Genomic DNA, 16,683 nt, shown 5'->3' with positions numbered 1-16,683 from the left:
TCTTACAAACATCGAACAAATAACAATGATGCAAACTGTCATTTCAGATTAAGAGTGTAAAAGTACTACGGGTTATCTGTATAACTGTTAACGTATCGAATCTCTTAAACTTCAAATAATGTGAACACATTTAAGTGCAGAATACCTGTATACACAATTATTGTTGGACCGTATTGTTAATAAAGTATATATCAAAAGTGCCTATTTTAGGAAGTAAAAATGACCTGGCCATGATCATAATTTACTTTTTAAATTTTTGATTCGAGCGTCGATGATGACTCTTTTATAGATGAAAAGCACGTCTTGCATTTTTCATTCACAGTTTTAATCCTGGTGTCTGTAATAAGTTCATTCAGAATATTGAAATTCACAAAAATTTGAAGATGTTGATCATATACAGCTATCAAATGTAGAAAAAAAACCTTAACACGATTAAAGATGTGGGTGCTATAAACCAATGATTCAAAATTTCTGAAACCATTAGCCTCTCTTTTAAAAGTATACCTGCTACTTTTCAAAACTGTTACAATTAGAATAGCCAACAAACAAGTGTGGATTTTTTTCTTAATCATGTCACAACGATCAGAAATCAGAGGAAAATATTTACACAGATCATCTGGAAAATAGCTAAATATCTATGAAGGAATGATTAAGAATTATGATTCGGAAAAAACCCAGAGAAAAACAAATGTCTAATATACTCGCCTCACATAAACATCAACTTATTACGATAACCAATACTCTGTTATTATTATTTTAGTGTTAGGGAGAGCAGTTTCTGCTTCACTATTACTAATGATTTAATGTTGAAATTTTTCCAAAGATCACAACCGATGATGAGGCAGCATGAATAACAAAGAATATCGTTCTCTTGTCAATCTATTCGGTATTTTATGCGTGATTTTGTTCAAATGTGGTTCTTTATCAAATAAGACAACCCTCTAATAAGTTTGCTTCCCATATAAACACAGTTGAAAATTTAAATCTGTATCTAAAAAGTGAGTAAGAAATAACATCGATTAGGTTTGAACAAACAGTACAAAAAGACTTGTATTGTTTAAAAACAATGTTCTTACAATGTCGTAAAATCTGTAATATATGTTGATCAAGCATCACGGCCCGTCAATATATTTTCAATACAATGCTGATTAGTTATTATATTTTAATGACAGCTCTCACGTATTCACATCATATCAAAAACCTATTAGAGAAGACTTATATTATATTTCTCACTTACATGATTGTTATTCCAGCATCTTTTATTATAAATCGTGTCTTCATTGATTATGATTCAAATTGTTATTGCATTGTACGTGTTATTAATCTCGAATGGATCATATTTAGGGTAATCTTTCTTAAAGATTTCCAACGGTCAACTAATTCGTTTTGGCGTCATAAACAATTGTCGAAAAGATGGCTTCAAGTTAATTATTAGGAGAAAATCATTGTTTCATTGTTAAACTAGCTTATTTCTAAGATTTCTAAAATTTTTAGTTATATGTTTTCTACAGAAAACTGCAACTTCATTAAATTATGATAGGTTTTCATCAAAACAATTTTCGAAAAATAATTCGCACCGAAATGAACCAACGAAGTTTACGGAACCACTCAGCCCTCTCCTTTGCATGGAATATGTCGTTCTTGTAATGGTAAAATAACTGTTTGAAGAAAAAGGTATAGTGTTTTATCATGTAACATTCTGACTCGTTATAAGTTACAAGATCAGTACTTTTTTCAAAGATTTCCCCATGCCATGTTATTTTTATTATGATTGTTATTATTCATAGGATTAATAGTAATGTTTAGCTGCAATGAGTGCTTTTTTTTATTCTATTATATGCATCGAAAAGACGATCGAACTGCTCGCTGTGTATAAATGAATGCACGTACATACACTGCAGTATCAAAAGATGTTACAATATATTTCTGTGTCAGCAAAATGTCTCTCCCATCTTTCTCCAATTTTGTGAAAGTGATTATTATGTTTGCCACTTGACGGTAATCGAACATGAAACAACAAATACGGTCAATACATACATCAAGTGTATTAACAACTAATAAATATCTTCCAGAAGGATAAGCATATTGTTTTAAACAAGCAAAATGCATGAAGACAACCGATTTATTCGTTTTTATTACTCTGATAATGTCAGACTTAACAGAGATGTAACAATTAGTACTGTAACACAATATTTAAAAAAAAAGTAAATGTTCAATAAAAATGGATAAAACCATCGCAAGGTGAACATTATAGTGATCCCACATTTGAAAATCAATGTATAATCTATATCCTGCTACAACGACCTCACAAGAATTACATGTTCTCCGTTTTTTTTATTGCTTAAAAATTTGTTTGTAAAACGTTAATGTCGTGTGAGCAGCATGGTAAAAATGTGATTTACATCATTTGATTTTTTCAAAGTTTGACATTTTTGTATGTAAAAGAATACTAAATGTACACAATTGTCATGCATACATTGTACGTACTGGATAAACTCATTAAGTCATGATGTCCTCAGTTAAACCGTTGCAGAGGAGTTTCTATTTAGTAAGTTGATATAGAATAAACTATATATACTCTTGACATTCACTTTATGTGACAGACTAATTAGTTGTGTTGTTTCAAAACTCTCACTGAAATTGACATCATATGTACTGACGCAGGTGATATCTATCATATAAGGTAGCTTCCCGCCAATTAAGGGTTCACTTTTCGGAAAACAATGCCATAAATATAATAGTTTTAAGATGTGGTATAACTACCACGGATACATCTTCTCACAAGAGACTTATCTGTACGGTTGATTATTTTAATATATTAACACTGAACGGCCCTCAACTATGGACAAATCTAAGTTAATTAATTTCGAACAGCGGTATACTACTACTACTGTTGCCTTTATTTACCAAACCGTATTGTGATTTAAGACAGGAACACAATTTTGCTTTTTAGAACAAAATTAATATAGTATCATGCTAGATTTTGTATATATAAATCATTTCATAAATCATTAAAAGTTTTTTATTCTCCTTTACAGATTATTTGATAGCCACCCAGAAGTACAAGATGCATTCCTTCCATTTCAACAGCTTAGCAAAAAAGATATGGAACAAAGTGCAATATTACGATCACATGCTTTACGTGTGATGGGAACTGTTGATAAATGCATATCACGTTTAGATACACCTGATAAATTTAAAGAATTAATGACCAATCTAGGCCAAAGACACCTTAATTACAATGTAAACGAAGAATTTATAGAGGTAGGTTCATTAGTATATAATTACGGTATGTAATCTGGGAAAAAATCCCAAATTAAGTGGACAAATAAATTTAAATTCTTTTAAAACAGATACATGCCACTGCTGGTGGACTTTCGTCCCCGAAGGTATCACCAGCCCAGTAGTCAACATTTCGGTGTTGACACGAATATCAATAATGTGGTCATTTTTTTGTTAAATTTCCTGTTAACAAAACTATGAATTTTTCGAAAAACTAAGGATTTTCCTGTCCAAAAAGTAAAATCACAAAAATACTGAACTCAGAGGAAAATCAATTCGGAAAGTCCATAATCACATGGCAAAATCAAATAACAAAACGCATCAAAAACGAATGGCATAAATAACCTTAGCCCTATTTGGCACAACTTTTTGGAATTTTGGATCCTAAATGCTCTTCAACTTTGCACTTGTTGGACTTTTTAATATTTTGATATAAGCGTCACTGATGAGTTTTATGTAGACGAAACGCGCGTTTGGCGTACTAAATCATAATCCTTGTACCTTTGATAACTATATAAAAGCCTAATGGGTAATTGGAATCATTATTTTGGCAGTTGTGTAATGTAATAAGTAATGATGGCAATCATAAAACATCTGCAAAAGTTTAAACAAGCAGGGGCTTCAGAAATTAAAACCGCAATTTACACCTCACTCACTAAAATATGCATCTACTCGTCAGATGTCATACAGCGATGTATAATTGTCTTATCAATTATGATAACAGAATATAATTTAATTATAATGCCTACAAATGATAGAAAAAATACAGCGGGATTAATATTATCAGGTTAAACTATATTAAGATTTGAAGAGTCAATTTCTAAGTTAGACGGAATAACCACAAAGAAGATTCATGTCTCTGATATAAATATAGTAGCCCTATTTAATTGATATTACTAAAGATTGAGCAACATGTAATCCATAAGTAGACCGACAAAAAACTCAAAGATTCTCCGCAGTCAACAGTTTCTGTTATATTAGTAACACCCCTGGTAATCTATCTCTTTTGTGAAACTAGTAGGTTAGTATAGAGTAAATACCCTTTGACTTACCCATGAACATAGTGATGCTTAGATATAAGAAAAATATATATATTATTATTGCCAATGAGACAGCACTCTAAAATAGATCAAATGACGCTGAAATTTATAAATATTCGTTACCGCATGGCCTCCATCAATGAGCAAATCCCATACCGCATAGTCAGCTATAAAAGGACATATAATCATTTCGTATGCATTGAACTATCATTTTGCCAAATACAAACATGTAATTGTCAAACTGCCTTAGTAAACTCCATGATTTCTATACCAGTAGGATTTGTCTTTGGATGATCTTATAAGTCTATAAAATTTTCACTTCTTTTTAATTTGTTATAAGAAATCCCCCTGTTACAGTGTTTTCTAACATTGGGAATATAAGATAATAATAGATATATCTGCGACTGATATAATGTACATCTCGATTTGTCTACTTCAACAAATATTCAACCTGTTCAAACTGTATCTTTCAATTTACTTTAACTATCAATATAAGTTATATATACTAAACACCTGCTATCTAATCTAGTTTAGACCATATTATGTATACCATACAGTTTACATTATAGGAAAAATTAAAACTGCAGGTTTTGATGAAATCGTGTACTTAAATTCGACGACGCACCTGTCTTCTGTTCATTAGACGTTAATTTAAAACATATCTATGTAATGACTGATATTAATACCTTGTTGTTTTTAATCATTAAAAGAAGATATTTGGTCTACTTCAAAAAATATAGATACCAATCCTGTTATGTTAAGATATATTCCATTACATTGGAAATCAAAACAATTGTCAACAAGATTGGAAGTTTAACTCACTATTAAACCCAACGTTTAACTCGTCTTTTTCGTTTACGTCAAGTTCTTGTTCTTAGTCGGGAATATGACGAAAAGAGCATTCTATTTTTGTCACGTATTATAACCTTCTCCTTTTGCATCTATATTGGAGTTTGAAATTTATACTTTATACTTCTTTTAAGTATGATATAGACAATTATCCCCGACTTAGTATATATCTGGGATTTTGATTGGTTAACGCACGTCGTTACAAAACCAGTAGCCCCTGGGTGTTGCTAACCCATATCCCCGGAAGTTGCTAACCATTATCCCGGGGAACTTCACGCAAGTTTTCCTTAGTTCCATGATTGCTCCTTGTGAAATATTGAATTCTGTAGATTATCCATGATGTTTGTAATAAATATTTAATTCATTAACGATTTTGTCCTATTATGTCGATCATTTACACTCATTTCATTAAATGCATCACTTGACTGTCACATTTCCAACGAATGGGACTACTGACCTAGCTATGCAAATGACCCACGTTGACGTCACACCATCCATGACGTAACTCTCACAACATTGAGCGCCAAATTTGACTCAGTCCAGCTTCTCTGTCTCCGTATAAAAAAAACTTATCTTATTTTTGACTACCTGTAGGGTTCTACCATAAAATTTAAAGGACCCTACACCCCATAAAAAATTTGTAAAATTTCCAAATTTCAATAAATCTTTTTTAGATAATGAAAAAAAAAAACGTTGTTTTCACGTTACACTTCTTACACCCGAATTTTCATAAAACTCGCCCAATTAAGACCGGGGATAAATTCGTTATCTAAGTTCATATCCGTAGATATGGGTATTTTAACACCATACAGTACCCTGTACACTCTTCGGCTACGCCTCATGGTGTACTGGGGTACTTCAGGGTGTTAAAATACCCATATCTACGGATATGAAGGTAGATAACTTATACTACCGTAAATAATATCGCAATACATTATTCTTAAATAAAAATAAAAAAACGAAGACAACTACTCATTAGAATGTCTTTTCCGCTTTCCAAAATATTTTTGAGTGAACCATCGTGGGTTTATGAGTTCAAACCCCTTGATATGATCAACTGCAACAAGATAAGTATAAACTGTGCGTTCAAATCTTTATCATGAAATGCGTTCATTCGTATTGAAAGTATAAGGTTCACCTTTGAGGGCGGCAACCAAAATGTCTATCGCTCATTTACACAGATATGTTATTGTTAATATAAATTAAACGATTTCAATAATTTAGGAGGGCGTCTTTTAACATTTTTAACATATGCGAAGAAAAGCATGATGAATGCAAAATAGCCAATTACATTTCATGACTTATCCTTTATTCATTTTGCGACAGAAAAAAAGATCCAAAAATAAACATGGTCATGGTACTACAAAATATTGTGTATTATAAACGTTTCGATCAAAATCAAGAAGATGCAAAAACCATATTTGCTTACACAGCAGTCTAAAGAAATGGCATTCATCACAATACCACTGATTTCATAGGGATAAGGTTTTATTGTCGTGTTTCTAAATATCAAATCTTGCATTCTTTTTGAATTTGAAGTAGTTTGTAAATATGATATACAATTTGGAACACTCAAACCAGAATTTCGTTTTTTTGTGATAAAATAACAAGATAAAGATCAGAAAACGGTCTCAGTAGTAACATAAAAATTACAAAAATAACAAACTCCAAGGGAAATTTAGAACGGAAAGTCTTAATGTAGAAAATGGGGGATTAAAACTGGTTTTATAGCTAGTTAAACCTAACATGTTTGACAGTTGATTTCCATATGGTGAATCAATTAGGAGAAAAGCTTAACCCACATTTAATCGGCTTTGTAATTGTGAGTTTGTTCTCATAGTAGTAATAGCAACAAGTTACAGTTAAATATGTTGGTTGATATATACATACACGGGTAAGTTATTGCAAGCTATATGTTAAAGTATCGTTGAATTTCTTTTTTCTTTATTCTAGATGGTAGGCCAACAGTTTTTATATGCTATACAGCCACACTTAGAGGATATATGGTCAGAGGAGGTACAAGTTGCCTGGTCACAGCTTTTCAAGTATATGACATATTACATGAGACAGGGCCTCCATGGTTCAACGACAATTCAGTATTAAGAACGCATTACTTTAAAATGTGTTATTGATAAATATGCAGCAATGATAATTCCAGTGTATGAGGATTACTATGAGTATGAACAATACATAGATTAAAGCAAAATGGACTGCTACAATATACATTGTACCCATGCTTGTTTTGAAATGTAATATTTACTATTTCAAAATGGGGTTTTCTGAATCAAAATGTAGTTGCCGTTATATTGTTTCATGACAAAAAACATATATATATATATATATATATCAGTGATATTAAAGGGTTATCAGGGATGGTGGCATGTTCTAGTAAATGCATTTGATCAATTGTACAATTCACCCAAATTCAAATGGTGTAGAACCAAGCAAGCCAACTTTGAGACTGAGCAACACGAACATCTAAATGATACATCATTACATTTTCATGACGATATCAGTTTACACATTTCTTGTATATTATGAAAATATATGTTTCATGCCATTGAAATAAAATCATTTCACTATCATAAATCAACGAAAGCGCAAGTGTCCTTATTTGATAAACATCAAGTGAAACAAAATATATGCACTGTATTATAAGAGATTTGTCCAAACCTAATTGATAAGTGTTGTTTTTGTGAAAAATTATAAAACTGAACGGATTTTTGTTATGATTTTTCATGTTTATTTCTTCAATTTCAATCGCGTCAATTACAGCTGAAATAAACTTTATAAATCTTAGGTGGTATTTCAAAACAATCAAATTAGAAAATAATGATCAATGTAATGATAAGATGATAAAGAATAAGAAGTAGATGAAAAAAAAAATAATAATGTTTAATCATGAGCCCTAAATTCTTCGGCATTGGGCTTAAATACGAGTATTCATTCGATGGAATTGTTTAAATGGTGATTTTTGTATTATCATCCTTACGAATAGAAACCAATTTTAGTCGTCTCAATAACAATTTTTCAAAAACGTCGTTTTACACATTATTGATTAATTTGGGAATTTTGTTTTTAAACCATTTAGTTGTATTCATGTATTACCTTTTCTCTGGTTATTTGTGTTATAGATACGGTCAGTCTTTCATTTGATCAATACTGATACCCCTCAGTGTTTTCTAAGACAAGAAAAAGCTTAAAATATGCATTTATCTGACTTATATACCGTCAAAAAAATTTTTTTTTTAATAAGATTTGCAAAATTTAGTAACCTATTTTACCGACCATACTATAGTGGGATATTCCTTTCTAATGCGATCAGATTCAAATACACCCTATGGCTCATTTAGAATGTGAAATAAAACTCACTTATTGATCTAGATATATACCTTCTAAAGTTTAAAAATATTACTGCAACTGCATGAAGAAACATACAAACGAATTGTTACCATCCTATAACAGTGTTTGAAAAATTCAAGACACGTTGTAATTAAATTATTGTGCCAACTTAGTTTTTGAAAAGAAGGGGGGCATGTTTTTTTTTTATTTGCAATGACATTTCTATCGCGGCAAAGTTGTTATTTTTTCAACAATGTTATAATTAATTGAATCGAATTAAATATTCAGAAAGATTGTCTTTCGAATAGCAATACATTCTTTTAACATATAATTAGGATATAATTATATATCCTCCCCACCCGACCCTATATTGAGTTACGTGAATGTTATTCAATAGAATATAAAAATATCTTATTAGTTGATCATTTGATAGAGTAAAAGGTGTACATAAATTTAAAAAAGTTAAGAACTGACACGAAGACGAATATAAATACATGTAGGTCGCAGTATTCAGTGTGTATCGTTCTGAACATGCATGACATATTTGCCACTGGAAGCTAAGCACACATCCAACAATCAATCTGTTCAGTGTGACTCATATGTTAAATCTGGCTTTTTTTTTTTTTTTATAAAAGTCTACATTAACATTCATCTGACATATATGATAATGTTTCTGTATTGTAGCGATAAATTAACAAAACTTCACGTTATATTTGTTTCTAAGATTAAAATGCGGGCAATAACGATTTCTTTTACACCTATCATCGATTGAACTTTTAAAGATCAATTTCCAAATCGGCAACAAAAAACTATCGGACGGACATAATTTTGAAGTAAATTAAAGATTGCATTTTTATCAAGGCAAATAATGACCCCACACAGGTCATTATTTTATGCCTTGGGACATATTTCATAAACATAGTATCGGTTGATTCTGAGAAAGAATGAGCTATTGTTCTGAAAGAAAATAACTTCATATATGTATATAGTTTAAGATAACCATTATTTAAGCAGTTTAATTAGTACGACGATCAACACTAGTGTGTTTTTATAAATAACACGACAGAACAATTTCAATATTGTATTTTGAGAATGATGTATGGTGATCAAGTAATACTATATTTAAACATGTTTGTATGTTACTCATAAAGAGGTGACAAATAATTTTGATAAGCTTTAAATATGAATAATGTGTAATCAATGTGTGTTTTTTTTTTTAGAATTTTAGTAATGTGTTAATTACACAATGACAGAAAATCATTTATATATACATTCATGACATTATCAAACAATCAAACAACTGACATTGTTCTGCCATTTTAGTTGACTTCAACAACCAGAAGGTCAAGTACTGCGATATACACAAAAATAATTTTGAAAACAATCATTTTATACAACGTTACATAATTTAAGAAATAAAATAATGTTATGCGCATTTTCTTTCTGGAAAAACGACGAAAACTATATAAATAATTGCCCATGTGACATAATTGTTGAATGAAATATTTGAAATCAAGATATGATCGGATTATTTGTATTTTATAGTAAGGTCTTTCTTTACAAACTGATCTAAAAATGTAAAACGGAAAAATCGACATTCTTTTATAACGGACACTGAAAACACACTTGTTAGAATATAACCATCACCCAACACTTTTTAAAATATGTAACGTTTTAAGACAATTTGCTATTCGTAAAACATTGCTACAAAAGTTAGATTTTTCAGCATGTTCAGAGCGACACGGATGTTTGTTAACGTAGAGTTGTCAGAAAACTCTATTTTGAAATTGCAACATTTCTGTTCATTCAATATACTATATGTATATAGTTCATCATTTGACTCATTTTTATGAACCGACATACGAATTTGTATTTCATGTTATTATTTATTGTACGATAAATATTTGTAATAAAATAAATATTTTTTTTTACCATGCATTTATTATATGTGACAAAAGATCGGTATTTATAGGCATAAGTGGTATTGAAAATAGTAAAAATAAATTGAATTAGGACGAAAAGAAAAATGAAAAGACATTACGAGTAAAACAAAATGACAAAAAAATTCACACGATACTTAACTGGAAAATTAAGTCAAATACCCTGAATACACGACAAAAAAAGAAGAAAAAAACAAGCACGACTGTGACCTTAGGTTTATCTTACGGTTAAGGAGTTCCTACTAAACACATGAGACCCGTCGGATACTTATGTAAACTCTTATTCTAGTTGTTAGTGTGTAATATCATAAAATATGACAAGAGGATGGGATTGTGATTCACAGCTTGCAAAACAAATCCGAAAATTTAGTTCGAATCATGCAGAAGAAACCATCTTCAATGATTTGAGCATCCACTGAAACGTACTAGGATTAGCAATCATATATAAACAAATTAATCAAGAAGTTTCCAATTAAGACTCAGGAACTTGTGAAAATATTTATAAGTATATTGAAAATAATCATTACACCTACTTATACTTATAACTCATGTTTTATACTGATCGAAATGTATTGAATATTTCAAATTGAAACTACGATTTAGCATTTGTCCACATGTAATCAAATTTAACGTGTATATACATGCTCGTTATTCCTCTGATAACTCAAACAATCTTTCAGTAACACCATTAGCAAACAAACAAATATATTTCCAAAGCACAGAAGATCACCTCCTAGATAGTTTTTTTTGTCTGTATTGTTTTTTATTTGTCATTTTGGTTTTTTTTAAAGCTGACTATGCGGTATGTGCTTTGCTCATTGTTGAAGGCCGTATAAGCCTATAGTTGTTCATTTCTAAGTGTCAATTGGTTTTTTAAGGAGATTTGTCTCATTGGCAATCATAACAAACAAATTTCTTTTTTATATTGTCGTTTAAGAATTGAAAAAAACCAACACAACACCATTCACAACGATTTTAATGACCGGAATATGAGTAAGCACCTGCCTGTCCTTCCTCTGTGATAAATATTATTTTGTCCAAGCAGATCAGCCAGAACATTTACCACTCAAAACGAAAAGAAAATTGATCATCAATGTAGATATACGTACTTTTTTCAGGGAAGGGATACAATATAGTTTGTAAAAATAAAAAAATAAAAAAAAAAAAAAAAAAAAATAAGCACAATCGAGTTAAATAAATTAAATCTCTTTAATTGAGTTGATGAATCTTGATTGCCAATGTATTTGTAAAATGTGGAAGACGTCAATTGCTACAAACAAACGGCATTGATATGAGAGCCAACTGTTCTGATAAGGCACATTTTAAATAAGAGATTCTTTGGAAGAATGACAAAAGCTAGCATTATCCTTTAACTTTACGTTCTTTGAATAACAATGATATATTGTCACTTGTTGACTTTACTAAACGGATTTATCCTTGTGACTTGGTGACTAGAAATGAAAGAAACACACACTCAGTTTAATATGCCTCATATCTTGGCTAACATATAGAAAATTTACAATGCAGGTCGGTTGAGAAAAAAACGTGACGACAAAGAGATGATAACCGCTCCTCTCCTGTTGATTTTCTTTTATTTCTGTTTAGCAACATTCTAGCAGTACCTGTATATGGAGATAAAATATCTCCAAGTTAATACGATATTCATGACGTTCGCTTTTCTTTCCTTATTTTCGTCATATAGAGTTTATTCTGACGAGGATTTTTTCAAGCAAGAATTTAAAGTATTGAAGATAACGATAGTCAATTCAACAATTTGAAAGGCGCTATCTAGAGAAGATTTACCATTTTAAAAATATTTTAACACGAAGGTCGCCAATGTGAAGCAGACTCTTCTGACACTTTTGGAGCACATGTGATTACCCTTGCATTTTGTTAGGTTAGTTTGTCTCAGTCGTGAGTTTTCTATGTTACGTTTTGTATACTTTAGTCCTAGGTCCTTCATATAAAAGCCTTAGAAATTTGATAATGAGGTTAGTTTTTTTGTTTGTTTTTAGCATGGCCTGCCACTTTGCTATGGACTATGATAATTCATTTGATAAATCTCGCCATTCTGTTGTTCTCCTATAGATTCTTATGAGGCACAATTTATCTTAAATCTCACTTTTATTTTCATATTCAAACTTGATAATATCACTTTATTTATGTATACAATGAGTTAATTTAGGAAACACAAGGGTTTTGTACTACCTAAAATTATCACATTGTCATAGTGTTAATTTTTTTATTTCGCTGTAAACAATATATACATGTATATATATATGTATGGGCGTTGTCAGTCAAAGCTGGAATGAAATGATAATAATTGTCTCACTCATGGTCACGTTTATCATGTTAGCATTTATCAGTTAGTTTAAAACATAGAATTAAGTGTATCTTCTGGTATGGTAAAATTGACAAAAACTTTTATATCCTCAGTGTTCAAAGGCAAGTGTTAAGCCACTTCTAGATATATTTTAGATTAAAAGGAACAGAAATAAAACCAATGTTTAATCTGTCAAACTAATGATAAATATATATGAAAAAAATACAAATATTTACATTTATATTTGTATTATTCATCTAATAGATTTCTACACTCACAACCTGTCAGCCTATCTTTCGTCTGTAAGTGTCACTAACACGATCTCATCCGTACCTATTTACTACCAGAATTAAATTTTAAAAGTTGGATTTCAATTAGCAAATCATCTGTATAGGAAATCAAACATAAAAAATACACGTTAACTCAAACCAAACTAAAACAAAACAGAACGTGCCAATGTGATATGAGAACAAAACTATGTCTAAACATGAACCCTGTTTTGTACAAGGTCTACACAATCAGCTGTATGTTGTATGTGTTGGCTCATAAGGTAATAATCAACTTTAGGATCACGTCACCACCATATATACTCAGACTCAGTATTGTAACTTATAACCAAACTGGATGATTTTTTTACTCTTACCAGCTGAGAAGCAGTGAATTTCATTTTGGACAATGGCGCTATTTCGTTTTGCGTTGGGTGAGGTAGTAGTACACAGTTAGAAAGAAAAATTAAAAGTGACTCTTATTTTCCTTACCTAACCCATAAAACTTCTTTTTTGTGTCATGTATGTGTATATGTATGGGAACGGAATTCATCATTGATTTGAATGACAACAGTTTAGTTGTGCAATACAATATCTTGAGGCATAGCCATGGCACAAATTTGCATTTATTTGATATAAAATATTACAAGAAGAGGATAAGATTCTAATCTGAAGCTGAATTTTGTTCTAATGAAAATGTTGGAAAACATTCCAATGATTTCTAATAATATGACCGGAATGAATGTGAAAATACGGACAAAAAGAAAACAACTGGAGAAAACACGCATAAAACAATGTTGAACTTCATAGAAATCATTTGTGAAAGCGAAATCATTGTTTAGGTATCTCGAAATAATCCCCAAAAACTTATTTTTGAAAAATACAGCAGGGGAAAATACGATACCACAATGTGTGTCGTGTGCTACGCGCTCATGAGTGTTATCCATATAAGCAGAATTGTATTAACGGACATTTGAAAATGATGAAAATAACAAAAGCATAGTTGAATTTACCTAAGCAGTAATGTTCAAACTCTGACATTTGAAATCAAATTAAAATGATCTGTAAGTACCTAAACACGTGAAAATCTATATTACCACACGGGACATATAAAGTCCAAATTCATCTGGAGGGAGTTGTAACCAATGGAGTCTAATGATTTCTTTTTCAAAATTTATCAACGGAAAATGTCAGAAAAGTTAGTTATATAACGTTTATCATATTAGTACTGAAGCAATCACTAGTAAGCTGATTACATTTCCAAGAACAAAAAGTTCACGAGCAGTAATTGGATATTAAATCTTATAATTTCCTCATTATCGCTTTTCCGAATTTACCTGAATCAAGAACGCCTTAATCCAAAATTATTTACAAAAAAAAAAGAAAACAACACGTAAAGAGTTTTACGCACAAAAACGATCACACGATAGCAAAATCTTGTCAAGGCCATTTTGGTCCTTTAGAAACTAACTATCAATCATTTATCACATTTAATTGATAACATTTAAATGTATGTATGCATATCCCTTGCATTACTTATATATGCATTTGTGTAAAGATAAAAAAAAAATCAGCATCATGCTAGATTCATGAGATGAAGAGACCATAAATTTCATCTAAAAAAATTTTGATCTATGACCAATTGATTGTTGGTTTTTAACCTCAATTAGCATGTTTACCACTAGGGGTTGACATAATCACTCGGTGTACGGCCCTCTTACAAACATAACTATCACCGTTTAATAGCCTCAACAACGAGACATCTGTAGAAATAAAAAAAAATCTTTTCAGATATTCACAGTTTACAATCTTCAATATGTTAACAAGATTATGTTCCTTAAACGCAATTAAATTATGGGATAACAATTATTTTGTTTGATTTTCGCAACACGCTGTGTCGTTAGCCTTGAAGATAACCCTATATCAGCGTCAACCCAGTAATTGATACACGGAAATCAATGTTGATGTTATCATTCATTCTAAATTTAAACAGTTCATTTGAACAATAGAGTATTGTGAAATAAGAAGTTTAGTTGTTATATAAGTATGATCCATGAAAAAAAACCCACAGATATTGGAGAATATCTGGTCATGACGGTACCGATTTGTCCCGATTGAACAATGTTTATTTCTTTTCTGTGTGCAAAGATCTTAATTTAAGAAAATTATGCTTAATTATAACAAGGATTTTAGCTAGCCATCAAGGCTAGTTTCATCCACAATTTCTGAAGAAGGCCATACATGTACCAAGTCAGGAATATGACAGTTGTTCTTCATTCCTTTTATTTTGTCTTTTTATACAGGACCTTTCGATTAGAATTTTCATTGGGGTGCAGTATTTCTTTTAATTTTACGTTCAACATTATAACCCATCGTTTTTTATATCAGTCTTTCATCTTACATCTTAGAAAATCTTACAACGTTCAATGATTTATAAATAATTAAGTTTAACTTTATGACTTACTCCTTCATTATTTGGTAAAGATTAAAACATTCTACTGTGCAATTTCACTTTCAGTAAATTAAAGCGACATGAGCAAAACATATTTTGTGTATACTTACAAAATAATAATAAGAATAAAACCCGTTTAGTGAAAAAAATCAAAACCACTGATGACATTTTCTGTAAATTGACGTTTGATACGAAACCTATTACTCATTATTTTGATTGAAAACGTAAACGTAACCAATAAGACATAAGTAATGCCATTGTGTTCTTAAAAGAGGGACGAAAGATACCAAAGGGACAGTCAAACTCATAAATCCAAAACAAACTGACAACGCCATGGCTAAAAATGAAAAAGACAAACAAACAACAGCACACACGACACAACATAGAAAATTAAAGAATAAACAACACGAACCCCATAAATAAGGAATAACTGTAATATTTTTTCTGTCTATGAAGAAATAACATAAAAAATTTGGTGCACACTGAATAACGCGCGTAGCAAACCATGAAAAAACGTTGATGACGTCACGGTCACATGACTAAATTATGTCTATGGGCTTATAACAAAATAACGTCAGCCAATCAGAAGACGCGTTACATCCAAAATTAAATTATTTGATTTGGGACTTACCGTTTTGAATTTTCTTCTGAGTTCAGTATTTTTGTTATTTTACTTTTTGTCAGTTCATTTTCGTTATAAGAGTCTGAGTGTCCCTCTCGTAACTGTTGCCACTTTTTCAGGAAAGGGTATTACCAAACAAGGTAATGTCAATCCAGTACTTGTCCACATTACTATTATAAAGAGGGCTGGTATGAGAAATGGTGTTTGGTCTTAATAATTAGATATTGATACAACCCCTGTGATTAAAGCACTAAATTATCATCTTACTTTTTTGAACAATATAATATGTGTTGCTATGTAGACATACAAAAGTATATAATAAAGTGATCATATAATCGAATAAAGTAAGAGATTTTAGAACGTCTGTTTAGACTCAGTTCACGCTATCGGTGTAATAGTTTTCAAAGGTTTGATTTTTTGCATTCATGATAAAGGTTAATCAAGAAAAGATGTCTTGTTTCTGACTTTTATCTTTACTTTGCCGAACTCGTTTAATACAAATTTTTAGCACCTCACGGAAATAATAATCTGTATCTATAGAACATATATTTAGACGACCAATTAACA

At 30.7% G+C, this 16,683-nt stretch overlaps 1 protein-coding gene across 1 annotated transcript in view; it reads left to right on the top strand.

The window, feature by feature from the left end:
- LOC143055943 (neuroglobin-like) overlaps positions 1–10,442 on the top strand; it is a 35,180-nt gene extending 24,738 nt beyond the window's left edge. The window contains exons 2-3 of the mRNA XM_076229000.1: positions 3,039–3,264; positions 7,125–10,442. Coding sequence (XP_076085115.1) covers positions 3,039–3,264; positions 7,125–7,274 — 376 coding nt within the window. The 3' untranslated portion in view covers positions 7,275–10,442. The remainder of the gene's footprint in view (positions 1–3,038; positions 3,265–7,124) is intronic.
- The last annotated feature ends 6,241 nt before the right edge of the window (positions 10,443–16,683 follow it).

The sequence above is a fragment of the Mytilus galloprovincialis genome, chromosome 13 (assembly GCF_965363235.1).
Source record: "Mytilus galloprovincialis chromosome 13, xbMytGall1.hap1.1, whole genome shotgun sequence".
NCBI lineage: Eukaryota > Metazoa > Mollusca > Bivalvia > Mytilida > Mytilidae > Mytilus > Mytilus galloprovincialis.
This window is presented reverse-complemented; position numbering and strand designations above follow the sequence as displayed.